This window comes from Betta splendens, chromosome 4 (assembly GCF_900634795.4).
Source record: "Betta splendens chromosome 4, fBetSpl5.4, whole genome shotgun sequence".
NCBI classification, from domain to species: Eukaryota; Metazoa; Chordata; class Actinopteri; order Anabantiformes; family Osphronemidae; genus Betta; species Betta splendens.
The window spans coordinates 5101808-5119610 of record NC_040884.2 but is presented as its reverse complement, the minus strand read 5'-3'; the positions used below and the strand labels follow the sequence as shown (position 1 = coordinate 5119610).

The window sequence follows — 17803 nt, the reverse complement described above, 5'->3', positions numbered from 1 at the left end:
GAGAGGTTAGCATACAAACTTTATATCCCTGTCTGAGCAATTTCATAATTAAAATATAGTCTAAAATACAAAAGCTGAATTACTGACTAGGTACAATATTGGAGAAAGAAACACTGGAGACTCTCTGGAACAGGAAGCCATCGCGGTCGTATCCTGTCACTCGCAGGAAGAAGGCCTCATCGGGTGGAATGAACTCCGTGACGTTCCACAGGCCGTACGGCCGGCGTTCGGGGTAGAAGCGAATCGGCAGCGTCTTTATAGCTTGGCCCGAGACCGAGAGGAGCTCCAGCCTGTCGGGCCGAGCAGGAGGTCGGAGTCCGGTGGTGTTCAGCAGGATGTGTGTGGGAACGCCTGCGATACAGACACAGGGTATGTTATGTTTGTTTAGGACAGCGGGTGAGGAGGAACGGGCGGTGCAGGAGAGGTAAAACCCTCTCTCACCTTGAACTGGCCGACTGGACGTCTTTTTGAGGTCCAGGGTGGGATTTCTGGAAAACCCAGCTCGGAAGTCAATCGTGCTGAGACCAGAGATACGGACAGAGTGTCTGCCTTCACTGGAGGTCTGCGTCAACAAAGGGGCGGATATTAACATTTACTATAGTATGTAATGTCATGTGACTACTAAGAACTATTGGTTAGTGTTGGTTAGGTTGGTATTGGTTAGGTTTGCTGTGTTTTATATATTAAAACATGTTCCTCCTTCAAGTGTGTAGTGTTGTTTGATATACTGTAAGAAATGGACTTTTGGTCTGAAATCCCTGGAAACAGAAGTTGTTAGATCAAAGGCAACTGAATTCCAAATGACAGACGCAGATCGTTGTGTAGCAGCCTTTTGTATGGCAGCAACCCCCACGTGTACAGACAAGACACTCGAAGTGTCAAGTCAGAACTGAGCTTATGAAACATCCCCAATTCAGACGGCTCATGCTCTAATTAAACAAACACAACGACTATAATCAGACCGTGGCTAATAGCTCATGTGGTTTTCATAATGCAGCAGCCTTTTGATGTTTTGCAGAAATACAGACTGAGTAATTACATGAAGTATGAGACGGTGAGAGGTGGAAACTCCTAACCTGAGGTAAAACACTTTAGAAGTGTCAAAGACACTGAGTCACATGAAAAGTGAGGCACGCGTGTGCAAACTGTCATTTGCATTGGCCTAAAATGACAGAGACGATGTGGATCTATGCATCTGCAATCGACATCACCTTAAATTCTATGTAAACGTAAAAATACAAAAAAGGGAAGATGGAGCATAGCATGAAATGGAAACCAGCGTATGAACTGGGTCTGAATCGAACATCAGGACAAAGCAGATCAGGCTCTGGCTGATGAGATGAGAGGGCATCAGATCAGGCCTGTGGTTAGGAGGCAGAAGTTAACAGTCCAGGAAGTGGAACAGTAAGACACAATGTGGCTGAAGAGAGAGAACAGCAAACGCTGGTGTGGTTCTCCAAGAGAATGACGACAGTAAAGCACAGAGTAAGTTTCAGGAAGAGCAGAGGTGAAACTACAAGTCAGAAGGAAAGGCTGATTCTCCTTTGTCTAATATCTGTCACCACCTCTGAGAGAAGTCAGCATTCAAGCAGAACTCTCAAAGGCCAGAGCTCAATCAATGCTAACATTAATGCTAACATCGCGTTTCAAGCAAATATTAAACAGGACTGCACGTATTCTAATGCCACAGTTCAGTTCACATGCCCATAGGTTTTCCCTTCGTAAACTGTTCGGCCGTAGGGACCGAGCTCAGCGTGAGAAACCTGAGGGTGCACTCACACACAAATGGAAGGATTTAGCTCCGTTGTGAGTGTGCGCTCCAACATCCTCCAGCCCCAGAAGCCCAGTGGCAGCGGTGCCCAAGCAAATCCGGAGCAGGCTGTGCAGACGGCAGTGGCCTTGGACATGCTGTACAGTCATCAACCTGGACCGCGCTCAGAACCATGTCAGCTCTCTATCTTCCAGCCGTGGAGATGCTTTAAGCAGGCCACGTGCATGTTAAAGTGATACGCCGCCTGCAGCGCAGTAATTCAGCGAAGCACAGCTGCCTCCTGGGTGTGAGTCGTGATCTCATTCCAGTGGTTTCCTCCTCAGCACCTTCTGTTCAGTGTTCTGACAACTCACACATACTGCCAGGTAAGGAGTGAACAGTTTACCTTTATAGACCAGGTTCCAGGCCCGGGGTCCTTGATGTTCACAACTTTGGCCGAGTTGGGAATGTGCAGGAGCTCAGTCAGACCATCAGTCATTCCCACAAGCTTCCCTAGAGGCCAAACATAAAAAGTGAGACAATTATTCACCTTCTCTACAGCTCCTACTGTTTCTAAGTCTTTTTAAAGTGCATGTGTCTTTAGAATTCGCCCACATTTGCATGAGTGAAGGACCTATGTGCTTGTGCAGGCACCCTGTTCATACCCTGGGGGTTTGTTATCTCGATGTCGGGTGCTGGACCACTAAGCGCCACGGTGACTTCCTTGAGGCTCGGGTCAAAGGGCATCTGCCAAGTGTTGCTGACCCCAGTGACATGGTCAGTGGACAACAGGTGGACCTTGGAAGACTGCACGGCCTCCTCCACCCACTTCAGCACCTACACATGCAAAGAAAACATGTCATTTACAATGTGTTACAGAAAGGCCTTCATCAGACTTTTACAAGTGACGAACAGAAGCACACACTGACCTCATGTACAGAATAGGTTCTAGCATTCTAGCTGCCCCCATTTCCCTCAGTGCCCCAGTGGAAACCCCAAACCACTACTGTGTGAAACAGATGCTATCCAGGACAGAATGTGTGAGGCAGGAGGCCTTTCTGGTATGAGAGCACAGCAAAGCTAAGACCATATCGCACAGCAATGCTCAAACTTCAAGTCTTGAGTCGCCGCCCAGTTCTTTGATTTACATTTCTTGGAAAGGTTCAAAAGAGCAACATTATGCATCAATCCATTAAATGTTTCCTGCACATTGAGGCTGGAGTTCAAACGTGGACACGGTAGAATGTAAGAGTGGGAGAGGCTGTAAAATGTTATACTGTTATTTAATTTACACAGCGTATGGAGGAGATCGCAGGCCAAGTTGAAATGATTGGAATATGTGACCAAAGCACAGATCCAAATTTCCTCTCAGCACGCTCTTACCTCATTGACCTGTTTCTTGTCCAGATGGAAGACCTGCCCAGAGCTGGTGGACGCAATCTCCTCGTAAACCTTATACCCGACATGAGTCCGGTCATCGCAGTCCCCCGTCAGAACAAACACGACCTGCAAAATTAAACAGGGTGAAGGGCGAAGTCTCTTTAACGCTGCCCCCTGTGTGTGAGGAGAACGGGTAACGAGGCGGGATAAAAACCTGCGACTGCTTCTGCTGGATGAGCTGCAGGACGTCGTGGGTCAGCCTGTAATCCTTGGAACGGGCGTCTGTGAAGACGTAAATGAATGAACCCGGCAGGGAGATCTCCAGAGCGATCTTAATGGCCCCGATGCTCATCTCTGGACAGTCTCCACCTCCCTGAGGAAAAGCAGGGTGTCGTCAGCAAAAGGTGTGTGTCTACATGCAAGGATGTGACACACATCTGGACCGTAATGATCCTCCATTGTCTAAAGACCTTTGTCTCTATCTGCCTAGAGGGTCAGATGTAAAGGTTTTCTATGGCATTCCAGAAGGCACACGTCTTTCTGACTGCACTAGCTCTGGTGCATCGCCCTCACAAACAACATCTGGAGTGGAGTGACCCATGATTCCTCCCTCTCGCCACAAACCCAGCATCTCCCCTCTGGCAAAAACAACCCACCCCCTCATTCCCCTGCCGCCCTGACACTAAGCCTGGTAACCTCTGTCTCCCTACGCTGTCGTAGGAGTAAAAATATTAGGAGCTTATAACCCGTCCTCCCATCAACACAACACTCATAACAGAATAATAACCATTTTGACAAATGTGTTACTGCCTAATAGTTTCATTTTTGTGTATTCTGGCCAAATCTTGTGCAGGTGAAGAGGTGAGAGCAAGAAAAACAGACTCAGGAATGAGGCAGCAAACGAGAGGAAACTGGAGCTTTTCAACGCTGCACACAACACGCTCGCACACTAGATTAACAGCTGCACATGCCAAGGATGCACAGACACTTTCTTCAAAGGCTCCACCTCCTATCTCCCTCACACGTAAAGAGCAGCGAAGCTGGAGCCGTCTTCCCATTGTGTGTCTTTGACACTGCCTGATAAGGTTTGGTCTCGATGGGCTCGCGGCGCTGACATCTGCCTGGGCCACAGTCTGTCCGTGACCCTTGAACTCACCTGGACGTACAGCTCCCTCAGCTCATACTGGAACTTCTTTGGGTCTGTTGTGATTGTTACGGGTCCAATCTCTGCAGAGAATCAACAGAAAGAAGCACAGGCTTAAGTCTGAATCAGATAAATAACCAAGAGCTCCCCCCCCCTGAATTCTTCTCTTCAACCAAATATTGGTTTTGGCAAATGCTTGCGGATATCTAGATTAAAATATCACAATATAAACTGCTAAAGAGAGGCCCAGGAAAGAAGATATATTCAACAGAGAAGGGGAAAAAGATACACATAAACACAATGAAACATGAAAAGAAAACTCTATTGCTCTTAAAATGATTGAGAAATGACATTGTTTCAGCTTAAAGTAGAAAACAGCTCTGAAAGTCCTTTCTTTTGTCACAGACAAACAAAAGCTGTGATTGTGTGCATCACACAACAGCTGTATTTAGATTAGTTGACTGTGTACATAGAATCTGTATGTGCTGATTGACCTCTGCAAACTAAGGTGACATCTGTGATACTTCAGGTGTATCATGAAAGTACGTAACCACCGGCAACAAACAGCGACAGCGTTGCTTTCGTCAGAAGATGCTCAGCTTTTATTGTCTTATCCTTTAATGAGCCGCTAAGACCCGTCTTGAGTCAAACTGTGTGACTTCAGCAACTGCAGCTGTGGTGAAGAGTGAGACACACACACACACACACACACACACACACACACACACACACACACACACAGATGGAAAACAAGGAATCCCTTGTTGAGAAGAGGTCCACTACAAGGGATCCCTGCCTTTGAAAAGCGATCTAGTTTGAACAGTTTTCATCTTTGTTTAAAGGCCAGAACCCAAAACAGGAGTTCAGCTGTTTAGTGAAGAGCGTTGACCTCGAGGTCAAAGAGGCAAATCTGTGACCACAGGATGACTGCTTTTTTGTCACAAAACCTGTTCAATCTGGGAGGATCAAGCGAGACAAACCTCCCACATTCACGTGCAAAGCTGAGCTCCACTGCTGCAGCGGTGCAGTCAGGCTGTGGTGGGACCGACTGATCCAGGTACGTGTGCTGAGGTTATTAAGAAACCACCTCCAAACGCTCCCAGTCACGCAAAAACATATAAAGTTAAGATCCTACAACGTTGAATTACACACTGAGTCTCCAGCCCCTTCTCTCCTCCAGTTTCATCGTCTGAAAAATCCTCCCTAAGCACTTTCGATCTTCATAATAACATACACAAAGGAGCAGCAAGGCTTTTTTCCAAATGACCCAGATTTTGGCTTCTTTCAAATCCTCAAGGTGGAGCGAAGGAACATTTGCAGCGACCAGAGACCCTTTTTTAAACTAACGGGGAAATGTGTCTGGAACCGGGATCGCGGGCCAGACGCTTCAGCGGTGGAAAAGCTGACATCGCTGCTCTTATGGGAGAAGTTCCCATGGCTGCTGTAGGTGTTCCTCTTGGCTACCGCACCAGCCTCTGTGCATGAGCCTGTGAAAGGCTACAGCTAATACAAATGACCCTCACAGAGTATGACACTTGTGTCATTATGACATTATGAGAAGGTCTCATTATGACATATTAAAGTAGAAAGAGCAGGAAATCAGCAAAATCTAATAGGTCTGCAATGCTGCCAAATGTGCACTTTCCCTGTAGGTCTGGAAAATCACACAAACTGGCTTCTCACACAGAAGTATTAACTTATGCAACAATAAATGAAAACATATCTTCAATAAAACGTTTACAAGGAATCCTGAGTGGCGTGAAAAAAAGTCGAATGAAAGAGTGGAAACAACAAGAAGAGTGGGAATAAAGCAGGTTGTTGACACAAGTGTAATGAGAGTAAACAACAAAAACACATGACTTCAACGTTCGTTTTAACAGTTCTACATCGTACACGCGTAATGAAAGTCAACTGCGATTGTGTGCGTGCTTAAACGCTCAGGAGCTGTAGTAGCTGTAGAGATGGAACACAACTCCAGTGGCTGCTGACACCTCTGCTGAATACGACTGTGACGGCAATAAACTGAAGCTTCTGCTCATCAGCACCGGCACCGACGCCGTCAGAGGGCTGTGAGGACAGAAAACAGTCTGGACCGGCTCAAAGCGGGTAAATAAGAACAGGGGTCCGAAGGCAGGGACAGGTGACAGAACAGGGCAACATCTGTGGGAGCATCTGGATCAGGGGATGCCTTATATGGAAGAGGAAGCAGGAACCATGACTCAGCTTTGTAAAAGCTACTCATTTACCATAAGCAAAAGGAGAATTACTGGACAGAAAAAGAAAAAATATATTTGATGATATGATATGATTTTTCCAGCATGTTACAAAACACAGAGCTGTTACGGCACCTACTGCAGCAGCTTTAACCTTACACCACCTCCGTTGCTCTGCTGACTCGGCGGCTGCCGTCGTGTCCGTCAGCTGCAGAGCATTATTCACTTAATCAGCCCCGCTGAGGAAAACGCACGGCGTGTGTGTGTGTGTGTGTGTGTGTGTGTGTGTGTGTGTGTGTGTGTGTGTGTGTGTGTGTGTAAGACAAGGTTCAACATACATGCACACAAACGCCAGCCAGCAACATGCTGCTCTGTAATCACCTTAGTATCATAATCACACATTCACCTTTAAATTTGACTTCTCAAACAGGAATTTGCTGCTTTGTCTGTTTTAAGTTTGTCTCTTTGTTTATTATTATTTCCAGGTTTTTGTGAGTATGATGTTTAAAATGCTCACACACCAAATCAAGCATTAAAACATGGACTTTTCCTCTTCAGCCTGGAGCAACAGCGACCGACAACCAGCTTGATTTCAACCCTCCACAAAACCGAGCCTGTGATGGAAAGTTCTGCCCACAACCAGCAGAACGAGAAAAGAATCCGCCTCTTGTTTCACCCCATTCGATTCATTTGTATGTGTCCCGCGATGATGGGCCGCAAAACCGCAGCGCTGCCATAATGGCACTCATGAGCTCAAATGATCCCACACACAGGCCTAAACAGCACACACACACACACACACACACACACACACACACGTAATCCCTCCCAGATGCAGCGCTTCTTTCAGAGACAGCTCGAACCCCCCCCCCACCAACCTTCCAACGGGCCGCTAACTGGTGCCAGAGACAGAAGAGGCAACGACGCACAGAAAGAAGCCTGAGGCGAAGTTATGTCTGCCATTTATGACTATGTACAGTTTGTATAGCGCATGCAACGAGACAGATGTTGGGAGAGATGGTCTCATGATGTACTTGTGCTGGTTGTGCAGGTGTAAACTGTGAATGAAAATATGGGTCTTGAGTGAGCTGCTACTTTATACAGCACGTGATGGACCAGAGGCACTGGATGCAGGCTCACAGCACACACAAACCGGCACAGGCAGCGCTGAGACGAGACCCACACTGTTCAAACGCGGCTGGAAGGTGTTTTCTGGTGAGGGAACTGGAACCGTGGCACCGTTGGCCACACGCCAGCGTGCACCCAGACGTCTGTGGTCTCCAGCCAGCGCCCCCTGCTGCTCAGGAGCCCCCGCCGGCCTGCTCAGGTGTGTCAGGCACACGAACTAACACCGCTGGAATGGTGTTTAATGCTGTTCATGAAAACAATGCCGGCGTTCTACTTTCAGACCACTGCAGCGAGCAGCACTGGGCTCGTGCCATAACAAGGCCATTAGCTGTTTACAAGCGTGGGGGGTGTAATCCCCTCCATGCAAAGCGAAGCCGGCCAAGAAATCATTGCACTAAAACGAAGCCACGCCGCAAGCTGCGAAAATGATTATCATCTTATAAAACAGACAGGAACAGACCAGCATCGGCAGCGATACATTCAAGAGGGAGACGTTTAGAACCCACGCCGCGCTTCTGCAGCCGAACACATGCTTCCACTACGACGTACATCAACAGGATCCACGCTGGAGAGAAACCGGGAGAACGCAGCGAACGTGAGGTCATGACATACAAAACCGCTGCAGCAGCTTCAAATCAGGCCTCCAGACTCCGAGAGCATGATGTAAAACAATGAAATCACACGACTCCGTGCTGAAAAGCCATTTGGGCAAAAGGCTCCTTAATCACGTCTAGGCTCTGATCTGTGGAGGCTAAACTGACTATTAAAATCCTGAACTGAGGAAAGTCCTGGTTGAAGGAGCAACAGTAAACGCGCTGCAGTCACTGGTTATTATTATGGGCAATAAAGCACAAAACATGCTGCCAAATGCTAACATGGATCATAGAGAACACATGTCTGCAGGAAACCTTCTGTGTCAGGCCTCATGATAAAGTTCTGCTAAAGTTCTGACTTCACGGCGCGTTGTGAGGCTGAAGGCCTCTTCAGTCGCTGCTCAGCCACCAGCCGCCGCTCCCACTCTTATCACAGTCACCTGACCTGCCTCGGGCGCTCATGAACGGACCTGGAGCCAGTGGACTGCTCCTGGTGTGGTCACATGGGAAGCGTTAGGACCTGTCAGGTAAATATGCCCCCCACCCCCTCCCCCCGGAGGGAAACCACATCTTTAACCCGCACGAAGGAAGAATCAAAGCTCTGAGAAATATGTTTTTTGTTTAACTCCAAAAGATGATTAAAGTCATTATTCATCAGCATTCTTGGACCTTCCACATATGCAAGTGGTCAGAACAGAACCTCCTTTAATGTCACACTGAATAGAGAATCATTTATTCTGTGAGGTCATTAAAATGTTAGCTCTCCAGCGTGATCTCCACACACCGTGACCTCATGACCTCCGTAGCTGCTGCAGCTAAAGCTCAGGCGGCGCTGAGAGGAAGCCAGCACCGGCCCAGACGCTGGTGTCAAAGAGGCAGCAGCGGGGTCACAGCCAGGACACACCAACCCCCAGGACCTGAACGGGGGTCCGGAAGCAGCAGAAACATCCGAGGAGCATTCCACGCGTCATCCACTGCACCTGAAGCTCCATCGCCTGCGACTCGGCTCAGTGTCAGCTGCTCAAACGCTGCCGTACTGTAGCAGGAAGGAGGGATAAACCCAGAGCAATGGACCTCGGGGGGTGCGTGTACGGTCCTAGAAATGAAAGGCTGTCCTAACACTGGGGGCCGCTCCACTGGGACATCAAACACCGCAGCCGTCTCTTCCTCTAATTTCTCTGAAGCCTCCACCTCACCCTTCTGGCATTCCTGCCTAATAGCATCATTATTGACTCCGTCTCGCTAACCTGAGGCTCCTTGTAATCTCACATGGGTGCGGCAGGTCAGACAGACAGCCGCTGCTTCACAACAGCGCGTCACGTCTCCTTATCGCTCTCCGTCTGACGACCGGCGAGGCGGCACCGACGGCGTCTCTGTGGGGGCTGATTGGTAAAATGCTCAGACTGCTTCAGCCCCTGGACGAGGGCTCGTCCCAGTCTAAATGTGAAGAAATGAAGTTTATTTGGCTGTAAATGATGAAATGAATGATCCACGGGTCCGTTTTTACCACTGGGTTCCTAAATGACAGCTTCCTCTCAGTTCTCTGGACAGAGATGTTCACATCACAGCTGTGAGGGACACAGGCACGAAGCCGTTTCCCTGGAGGATAAAAATGATGCAGAAGCAGCACAGGATGTGTGAGGTTACAATCCCAGCGCTGGTTTATATGCGTGTTTTCTTACTGTGGTGCTAAATCCACCGTCCCTCAGTAAAATAACTTGTGAAGTGTCCGCTTACTTTCTTTATTCCCCTCCCTGCAGGACGGAGGGGGGGGGGGCTTCCTGACTGATCTTCCCACAGTCCTGACCCCAATATCCACACATGCTGCTGACACTCTCTCTTCACACACACACACACACGCACGCACGCGCGCGCACGCACACACACACACACACACACACACACACACACAAACACACACACAGGGGCCGACGGAAACTCTCTAATGTTTACCGTGTCCGATTGCATGGTAAACAAAGGGGAGCGCTCCAGGCCTTTATATTTAAATGAGGCCAAATCAAACAGGAGGAACCGAGCGACCGCACTGGGGGAGAACTGATCTGTGTCCGACTGAAACGAGCGGTTCCTCCGCGGTGCCGCAGGGTCCAAAGACACATCCAACGTCCTCGCAAACACAGAGACAAACGCTGTCACTCGAGCTGCTGCGGCTTCGATTTACTGCAAGAGGGAAATCATAAAACGACTTCCTAGTGGCTGAAACACAAAGTTGGAAACGAGACGTGATCACAGAACGCCTTCACTCCTGTTGCTAATGATCTAAAATGTCATTTCTCCCATCAGGCAGATCGTAATGAATTCATCATTGGTAACACTTGTGTGGCGAGCGTGGGTCCTCCCTGAATGTAATTATTATTCTAGGCACAGAGCTGGAACGCTGGATCGCTGATTGAGGAATTGTGCTTCATGAGAATTTGTGACATGCTGAAATTTAGAAGAGGAGAACAACCATCTGGAATTGGAATCTGCCTCCTGTCTCGCACCAAAAAAATCTTGAGCTTGGATTTTCATTTCTTCTGCTGCTGCTGGTATCCAGGTTGAGCGAAGTACATTTTGAACATGCTCAGTGCATATGGAGTCCACATAAAAGCTTCTGAGGGACATCTCGGCCACATTTTGGTCTTTTTGTGCAGGATGCATTCAGCGAGGCTTTTCGCAGGTGCACATCATTCATGTCCAAGTCAACACAGACCAACCCCCCCCCCCCCCCCCCCACACACACACACACACACACACACACACCCCTCTGAGGTTTCTTTGGTATTCTGGAAGCAAGTGACCTCACACCCCCGGCGGAAAACAGTAATTACAGGAACAAAACGTCCACATTTCAACGCAATTTGAAGAAAACTTTACATAAAAAATTTGTTTGCTCTCTTTGCAGCGGTTTCCAGATGTATCACTGCATCTTTGGTTCTTTTTGAAGCTTTTATATGACTACCTGCCTGCATCCCTGCCTTTATAGGGCCGCTGATATACCGTGAGGACATTCGTTGTTCAGAATTAGAGAGCACCACAGGGGGATGATCATCATCATTGGTTGCACTGCAAACCTAAAGCCACACACTAACCCTGGCGGAATGCTAATGATAGTGACCGCAACGCTGAACATCTGTGCCCGCAGACAGAATCCCTCCTTTAGAGGTGCAAAAGTCGGATTCAGGGGGCGGATTGTGAGCAAAGTATCACATTTCTCACTTTTCTGTGCGCGTTTGTCTCCGCTGCAAAAAGCAAACTTCACAACTTTAGGAGGAGGTGCGTCGGTTACCATTACCTGGGTCGTGGAAAGGAACCAGGGCAAAGTTGTACAGAGGTCTCTTCGGCCTGCTCAGCGACGTCTCCAAAATCCTGGACGCGCCCTCGATGACTTGGACCAGGTCGTCGTACATGGAGCCGGTCACATCAAACACGAAAGCCAAGGTGGATGCGCCCTCCGGGAGGTCCTCCTTTTTGGCGTCAGTCTCCTGCGCAGCGCAAAACGCCACTGACAGCGCGAGAGACAGACACACCAGCCTGGTGCCCATTTCAGGTCCGAGCGTCTCCTCGAGCCGAGTTCTGGGATAGTTCGCTCTGACCAGTCGAAACCTCAAAGGGAACCTCGAGCTCCAGGCAGATACATCAGGCTCAGCAGTGTCCCGCAAAACTCTCAGAAACGCCTACAAACAGCGCAGCGGCTTCAGGAGCGGTCCCTTCGTCTGCGCTTCAGCGGTCGTCGTGCGCTAATTTCACGTGCGCCGAAGTTGCAGCGCGCGTCGCGACTGTCTGTGCGTCCGAACCCGGCGGTCCGTGCGTGTGCCCCAGTTCCTGTTGTGCTGTTGGGTCCGCGGGATCGGGAGCCCGTGCACAGCTGTGTCAAACACAAAGACCACCTCTCAGCTGGGCAGAACGTCTCCAAGGCGCAAACTGCCCCCGCAAAAGGCAGGGCTCTGATTGGCGGAGGCGATTTGGGCAACTCCACAAAGACCCTGCGCGTAATTCACTTCACTGGAGCCACGTTACAGAAGAATGTCAATCAAAAACCTGCAGCACCCCCCTGATAACAATTATCAGCATTTTATTTAAAAATCCACGATATATATGTGTTGGTATAGTTTTCCATACTGATGAAATCAGTCACCTGCATTTAACTAAACCGGTTTTGTCAAATGTAGGTGACGAGAGCAACTATTGGAGAATGAACCCTAATGTTCATCCACACAACACACTACTGCTTAGTGCCGCTAATCAGGTATGAGACAAGCCGATCCCAGAGCAGCTCTTAGTAATAATAAACCCTGTGTTGCCATCTAGCGGCTGTTTGTGGCACGTCCAATAATGTGGAGTCATGTAGTAGGTTTGAGAAAAAGTGTCGATAATAACTCTAAAATTAATATAATAATAGGGGGTCGTGTTTATAACATGTTGTTCATGTTATAATAATGTTGTGAAGGATCAGTATGATCCAATAACATTAAAAGTATCATGTCCTGATCGTAATGAAACTCCTAAATACTGTGTAGAAATGATTTCACGTCAATAATGTTTGCGCATCGTTGCCTCTGATGGAGTTAGAATGCAGAATGTTTGCGTTACACTTTTACTGGAAAGCTGAATAATTCCTTATGCACATTTCACTCACCAAAGCACAAACAGCGAGAGCATTTGTCCACTGGGGGGCGCTAACGCATCACTGACGTTACAAGCTGAGGGCCCGTACTTGTAGTCAAATCTCTATCATTTCTGCCGCGCATGTCTGGCGTCTTTCACATTCCTCCAGGTGCTGATTTTGCTGAAAAGCCACATGGAAACATTCAATCCACAGCTGACGGACCGAGGCACTCAAATGATGTCGGTGGAGAGCCTCTGATGACGCCCGCTTTGCATCGCAAGCAAATTGTGAGGCCGAGGCTCTTGCAGAATGCACCGTGGCACAACCAGCAGCAGGCCGTGATTACACAACAAGCCTCTCAAGATGAATAACTCCTGCTCCAAGCTGAGAAAACAAGAGTCAGAGGCACATCCTGTTCCTAACAAGCTCACACAGGAGTGAAGTAAAGGGGATGTTAGCACACAGTGGTTTCCTATCTACCAGCGATCGACCCCTTTTTAAAACTGGCTGCAGTTTCACCAGAAGCCTATCTGCCATCAGACGCGCCGCTCTGGAGGCTTTTCCCCTCGGCCCGTTTGCAGCGCAGAGTCGCTATCAGGTGGGAGCAAACAGTCCTGAACCTTGAGTTCAGTAGGACCACGTCGTAACCCGGTTCAGCGAGTAAACACACAAAGGAAACGTGTGGGATTTGTACCAGCGGCACGTTTCTACACCGAAGCCCAGACTCGAAGAACAGGAAGGAGCAGGAATTAGGGAATTGGAATTGTGGCGTCACTGATTATACGCTTATTTCCACAAATTCAATAGTATGTGAATCTGGAGATTCTGTTATCACACACTTGATTTATTCTAAATGATACTAATGATTACACAAAGTCCCTCCCTCTGCTGTTGGACGCGGGCCTGCAGCTCCGACGGTTCCGGCTCTGGCCAGAAATGGCGGCTTGGCAGGAACACGCTCGCCTCCCGAGGCCGTTGCTTCAGAGCTTTACCATAACTTACAAAACCAAATAATCCGCTGCACTGAAAATAACAGTTGCGTCACGTCCTCGAATCCCGACCCAACCTTCTCTCCGCCGCTCCACAGCGTCGCATGCTGCGGTGAAGCAGGGATCCTGCAGCTCCAATGTGGCACAAACAGCAGCAGCGACTGACAATGAGGTACGACTTGGATCTGAACAAGCCAGATGAATTGATGACAGATGCTATAGAGTCTCTACAGGAGAGAAAGGAGCGAGGAGCTTTGGAGATTGGATCTAGTTCACTTCAACCAATGCACTTGTTTATAAGAAATTCTAGGAAATAAAACACGCTCTTCACAGACACGTTAGAATTAAATCACCCTTTAATAAATGTCATGTTATAATTATGCCCCCTGTGTGTTGCAGTTCAGCTGTAGCTGTTTGATTAAAGGACGGGCTCTGAGGGTCAGACAGCTCACTAGCACATAAACACCCCCCCCACCCCCCCCCACCCACACAAGGTCCACATGACACCAGCCCTGGGTCCAGACAGAAAGCCCGTCCCGGGGCCGCTGCTCTGTTGCCCAACAGACCTAATCCGTGGGTTTAGGCCGCTCGTCTCACTAAAGTCCCCCTTTTGTAGTGAGCATGGCTCATGCGGCCGCCGAGGCTGACTCACCGTGCACACGCACACCAGCATTCCCCTGTAATCCCCTCCATTCTCCTCTAACTCGCGTTCCCACTCGCTCGCTTTGGAAAACACACGTGGCGCAGGACAAACGGGGGGGAACAGACAATGCTTTCACGGCCTCATTCGCTCTCTCTCTAACGAGCGTGAATTCAGGCGTGAAAAGACCTCACGTCTGTTGTTTTGTGCTTTTATTTGCAGTTTGCAGACTGCAAAACAATGCATCATCATTCAGTCTTAATGTCACGTGACACATGAAATCTCCCACCAACTAACACATTTCTGCTGCAGGCTTCAGAGCTTCTGTGACAGTCAGGGCTTCTTCCCCCCGTGGTGGGTGATGATAGAGAAGACAGATGACCAGAGGAGCTCTTCCCTCCGTCTGTCAGGTTCCAGCGGACGCTGCTTTACTTTCATTCTGCTGCCGCTTTCAGCCTCCTGTGTAACTCCCTTTGCCCCGAGTGTGTGCCTTTGCTCTCTTTGGGGTAAATGTTAGCGCTGATCGGCTAATCGGCCCGTTCGACTTGTTTGTGAGCGAGCTGTGGCTGAGACAGTGCCTACGTGTGTGTGTGCATGCGAGAGTTTGGGTGTGTTGGAAAGTGAAAGAACAATTTACAGATTTATGGCCGAGCGACGGGGAGAGAGAGAGAAAGAGCGAGAAAGAGCCAGAGAGAGAGAGAGCCAGAGAGAGAGAGAGAGAGAGAGAGCTGCAGTTCTAACAGGGGCAGGAGTCGCAACCTGCAGAAATCCTTAAAGCTCCTTTGCATTTGTCTAAAGTCACTGCAGCTGTTTTTTACATGAGTCAATTCACAGGGTACAAACGTCTTTTTCTCCATTTCAAATGATATTGCTTACATGGGATTTTTAAAAAATATATAATTTTTAAAATAAATGTTAAAGTAAAACCAAAACATCTGAAACTTACAATGCAGTAAGCTAAACAATGTTCCAGATCCTGATCATGTAATCCCACCATCTAAAAACACACATTAACAGGGGAGTTGACAGGAGGAAACCTTTCATCCCTGTCTGAGAATGTGGGTCAGTCATATGACTGGACCTTTCTGTGCAATTACACATTTTAACGGCTCTGCTAAAAGGACGAATGTGACGGAGACAATGGGCTGTTGTGTGTCTGTCTGTGTGCAGCACAGAGGAGGACAGAGGGGACTCTGATTAATTCAGAACATAACATAACATGGCAGATGATGCTTTTGGGATTGTATTAATGTCGCCTTTGCTGCTGCTTCTTATGAACTTCAGCTTCCTTCCTTTTTTCTGTCTGCACGAGGTGAGTGTGTAACGAAGTGAGTTTCTGTGGGAGGAAAAGGAATGAAGACGCGTGGGACATCGTAGATAAAGACCAAAAATGACAACAATGAATAGATGCAGACTAAATAATAGAGGAAGAGGGATGACGGGTGGTGGGACGGAGAGGAGGATGTTTGAGGGATTTAAGTTGAACATTAAACAGCAGTAGCTTGGAGAAAAGGGAGGAGGAAGGCGGGTGGTGTGTGTGAGTGTGAGTGTGTTATGCAATAAAAACACAGTGTGTGTTTTTCTTGAGTTGACGAGACAATCTCTTCTTCTGTGCACTTAAAGGGGCACATCTGTGTGTTTGTTAGCAGCTCCCACCAATTCACACAAAACAAGAAGCAGACATAGGCGGAATATTATGGGAAAGAAAGCGCTATCTGTTCCCATGCAGCTGATTCTCAAAGCGTGGCCGCGACCTTATCTGTAGGACCGTCTGCAGTCACAGGTGAGTGTGTCACGGTCAGACCCCCCGTGTTTGTGTACGTGTTTGTGTGTTTGTGGAGGAACACACAGAAGGTGTTCCTCCATGAAGGGAAACACCAGTTTCATAATTCACACTTCCCACAGCGTTGAGGAAGCTGACTTTGCTGATGTTTATCTTACATAACATGGAAGAAATGCAAAGTCGGCTTCTGGAGAACGCTGGCTTTTTACACAACAGAACACAGGTACCAGCAACAACCATGTTTCCACTGTGTATCGCGCTTTTAGCCACTTATTGTAGCTAAATCAATTCTTTCCATAATATCAGCATGTACTAAAGTCTAAAGAGAAATCCTATAGAAATACACAACCACATACATGTATACCAGCTCTGGTATAAAGCTTTAGGTTCACCTCTACCAGGACTCCTACACTTAATTTCTACCTGTAGTTTTCCTTGAGAAACTATTAACTTTGCTGCTGGTTAAAGATTATTTCTGAGCTGTTTGGAAACTGTGTGAAGAACATCCATGAAGTTAATAGAAAACTACAGCGCCTTAATAAATAAGTTGGAGAGACTTGAATGGTTTAATATTAACATAAGGCGTCACCTTGTTGACATCTGACTGTGAAGTATCTACTTCAACCAGGTTTGGCTCTGTGGTTACGACTTCACACGAAAGCTGTTGACAAAACAATAAAATGAGCTTCGTGGCCAAATGTCACGTGAAGTTCTGATGTCTTTTAATAATGATGCGGCACCAATAGACCTTTCCTTGGGCCTCATGTCATCTTATAAGGCATTACCTGAATCATCACTGTGAAACCCACGTGTGCCAGTTTCACATTACTGACACCTTCGCCATGGCAACGCAGTGATGTGGGCTAGCGAGCAGCGTTTATGTGGGGAGCGACTTATGGGCAAGGTCACTGCAGCTGTTTTCTGCTGTCAGCACACGGGATGTGAGGGTATGAGGGTCAGCGTGGCAGCGTGAACGCTCCTCATGCCCTCTGATGTCTGTGGTTGGGTGGCTGCTTTCCTAAACGCGCACGCTGTCATCAATCATTAGGATTCCTGAAATAGCAGGGGCGAAGCTGGGAACTGGAGGCAGACACCTCTGCAATAACAATAACACGTTAACACGATGCTCAGCCTTTCCTCTCCTGTGTAGCAGCCCACGACCTCTGTCTCAAGGACGAGGATTTCCCCTGTCTGTCTCTGTGGGTGCTGCCTCTTCGCTGCGAGGCAAGACATCATGTGGAGAAAAATAGAAATGCGTTTATTTTCCATCATTATTACATTTACGCTCATATCTTGGCATTTTCGGGGCACAGCCTTTTGCCTAAGGTTCATTTTGTGTTGTTGTGAGGCTTGGCCAATATGTTACCGTGGCGATGTCACGTACGTTGCACGTTAGGTTGTGTACACAGTCATTTATAGTGAAAAAACATATTGGAGCGTCATAAAAAACAAACTTCAGGAAAAACAAGGGCTGCGTGAGAACACACCGCACAGGGATAAACACAGAGACAGGGTCCTGTATGAAAGCAAAAATAAGGTTAAAGGGCACATTGCTGTAAAGTGGTGAACAGTAACTC

At 48.1% G+C, this 17803-nt stretch overlaps 1 protein-coding gene across 2 annotated transcripts in view; it reads right to left on the bottom strand.

The window, feature by feature from the left end:
• The window catches only part of hmcn1 (hemicentin 1), a 42377-nt gene extending 30275 nt beyond the window's left edge, over nt 1-12102 (bottom strand). For both annotated transcript variants that reach the window (XM_041070402.2, XM_041070403.2), the window contains exons 1-8: nt 11501-12102; nt 4287-4357; nt 3345-3503; nt 3134-3256; nt 2416-2587; nt 2157-2263; nt 442-562; nt 88-351 (exon numbers count right to left, since the gene is read on the bottom strand). In XM_041070402.2, the coding sequence (XP_040926336.1) occupies nt 88-351; nt 442-562; nt 2157-2263; nt 2416-2587; nt 3134-3256; nt 3345-3503; nt 4287-4357; nt 11501-11750 (1267 nt within the window). In that variant the 5' untranslated portion in view covers nt 11751-12102. The remainder of the gene's footprint in view (nt 1-87; nt 352-441; nt 563-2156; nt 2264-2415; nt 2588-3133; nt 3257-3344; nt 3504-4286; nt 4358-11500) is intronic.
• Between the last annotated feature and the right edge of the window lie 5701 nt (nt 12103-17803).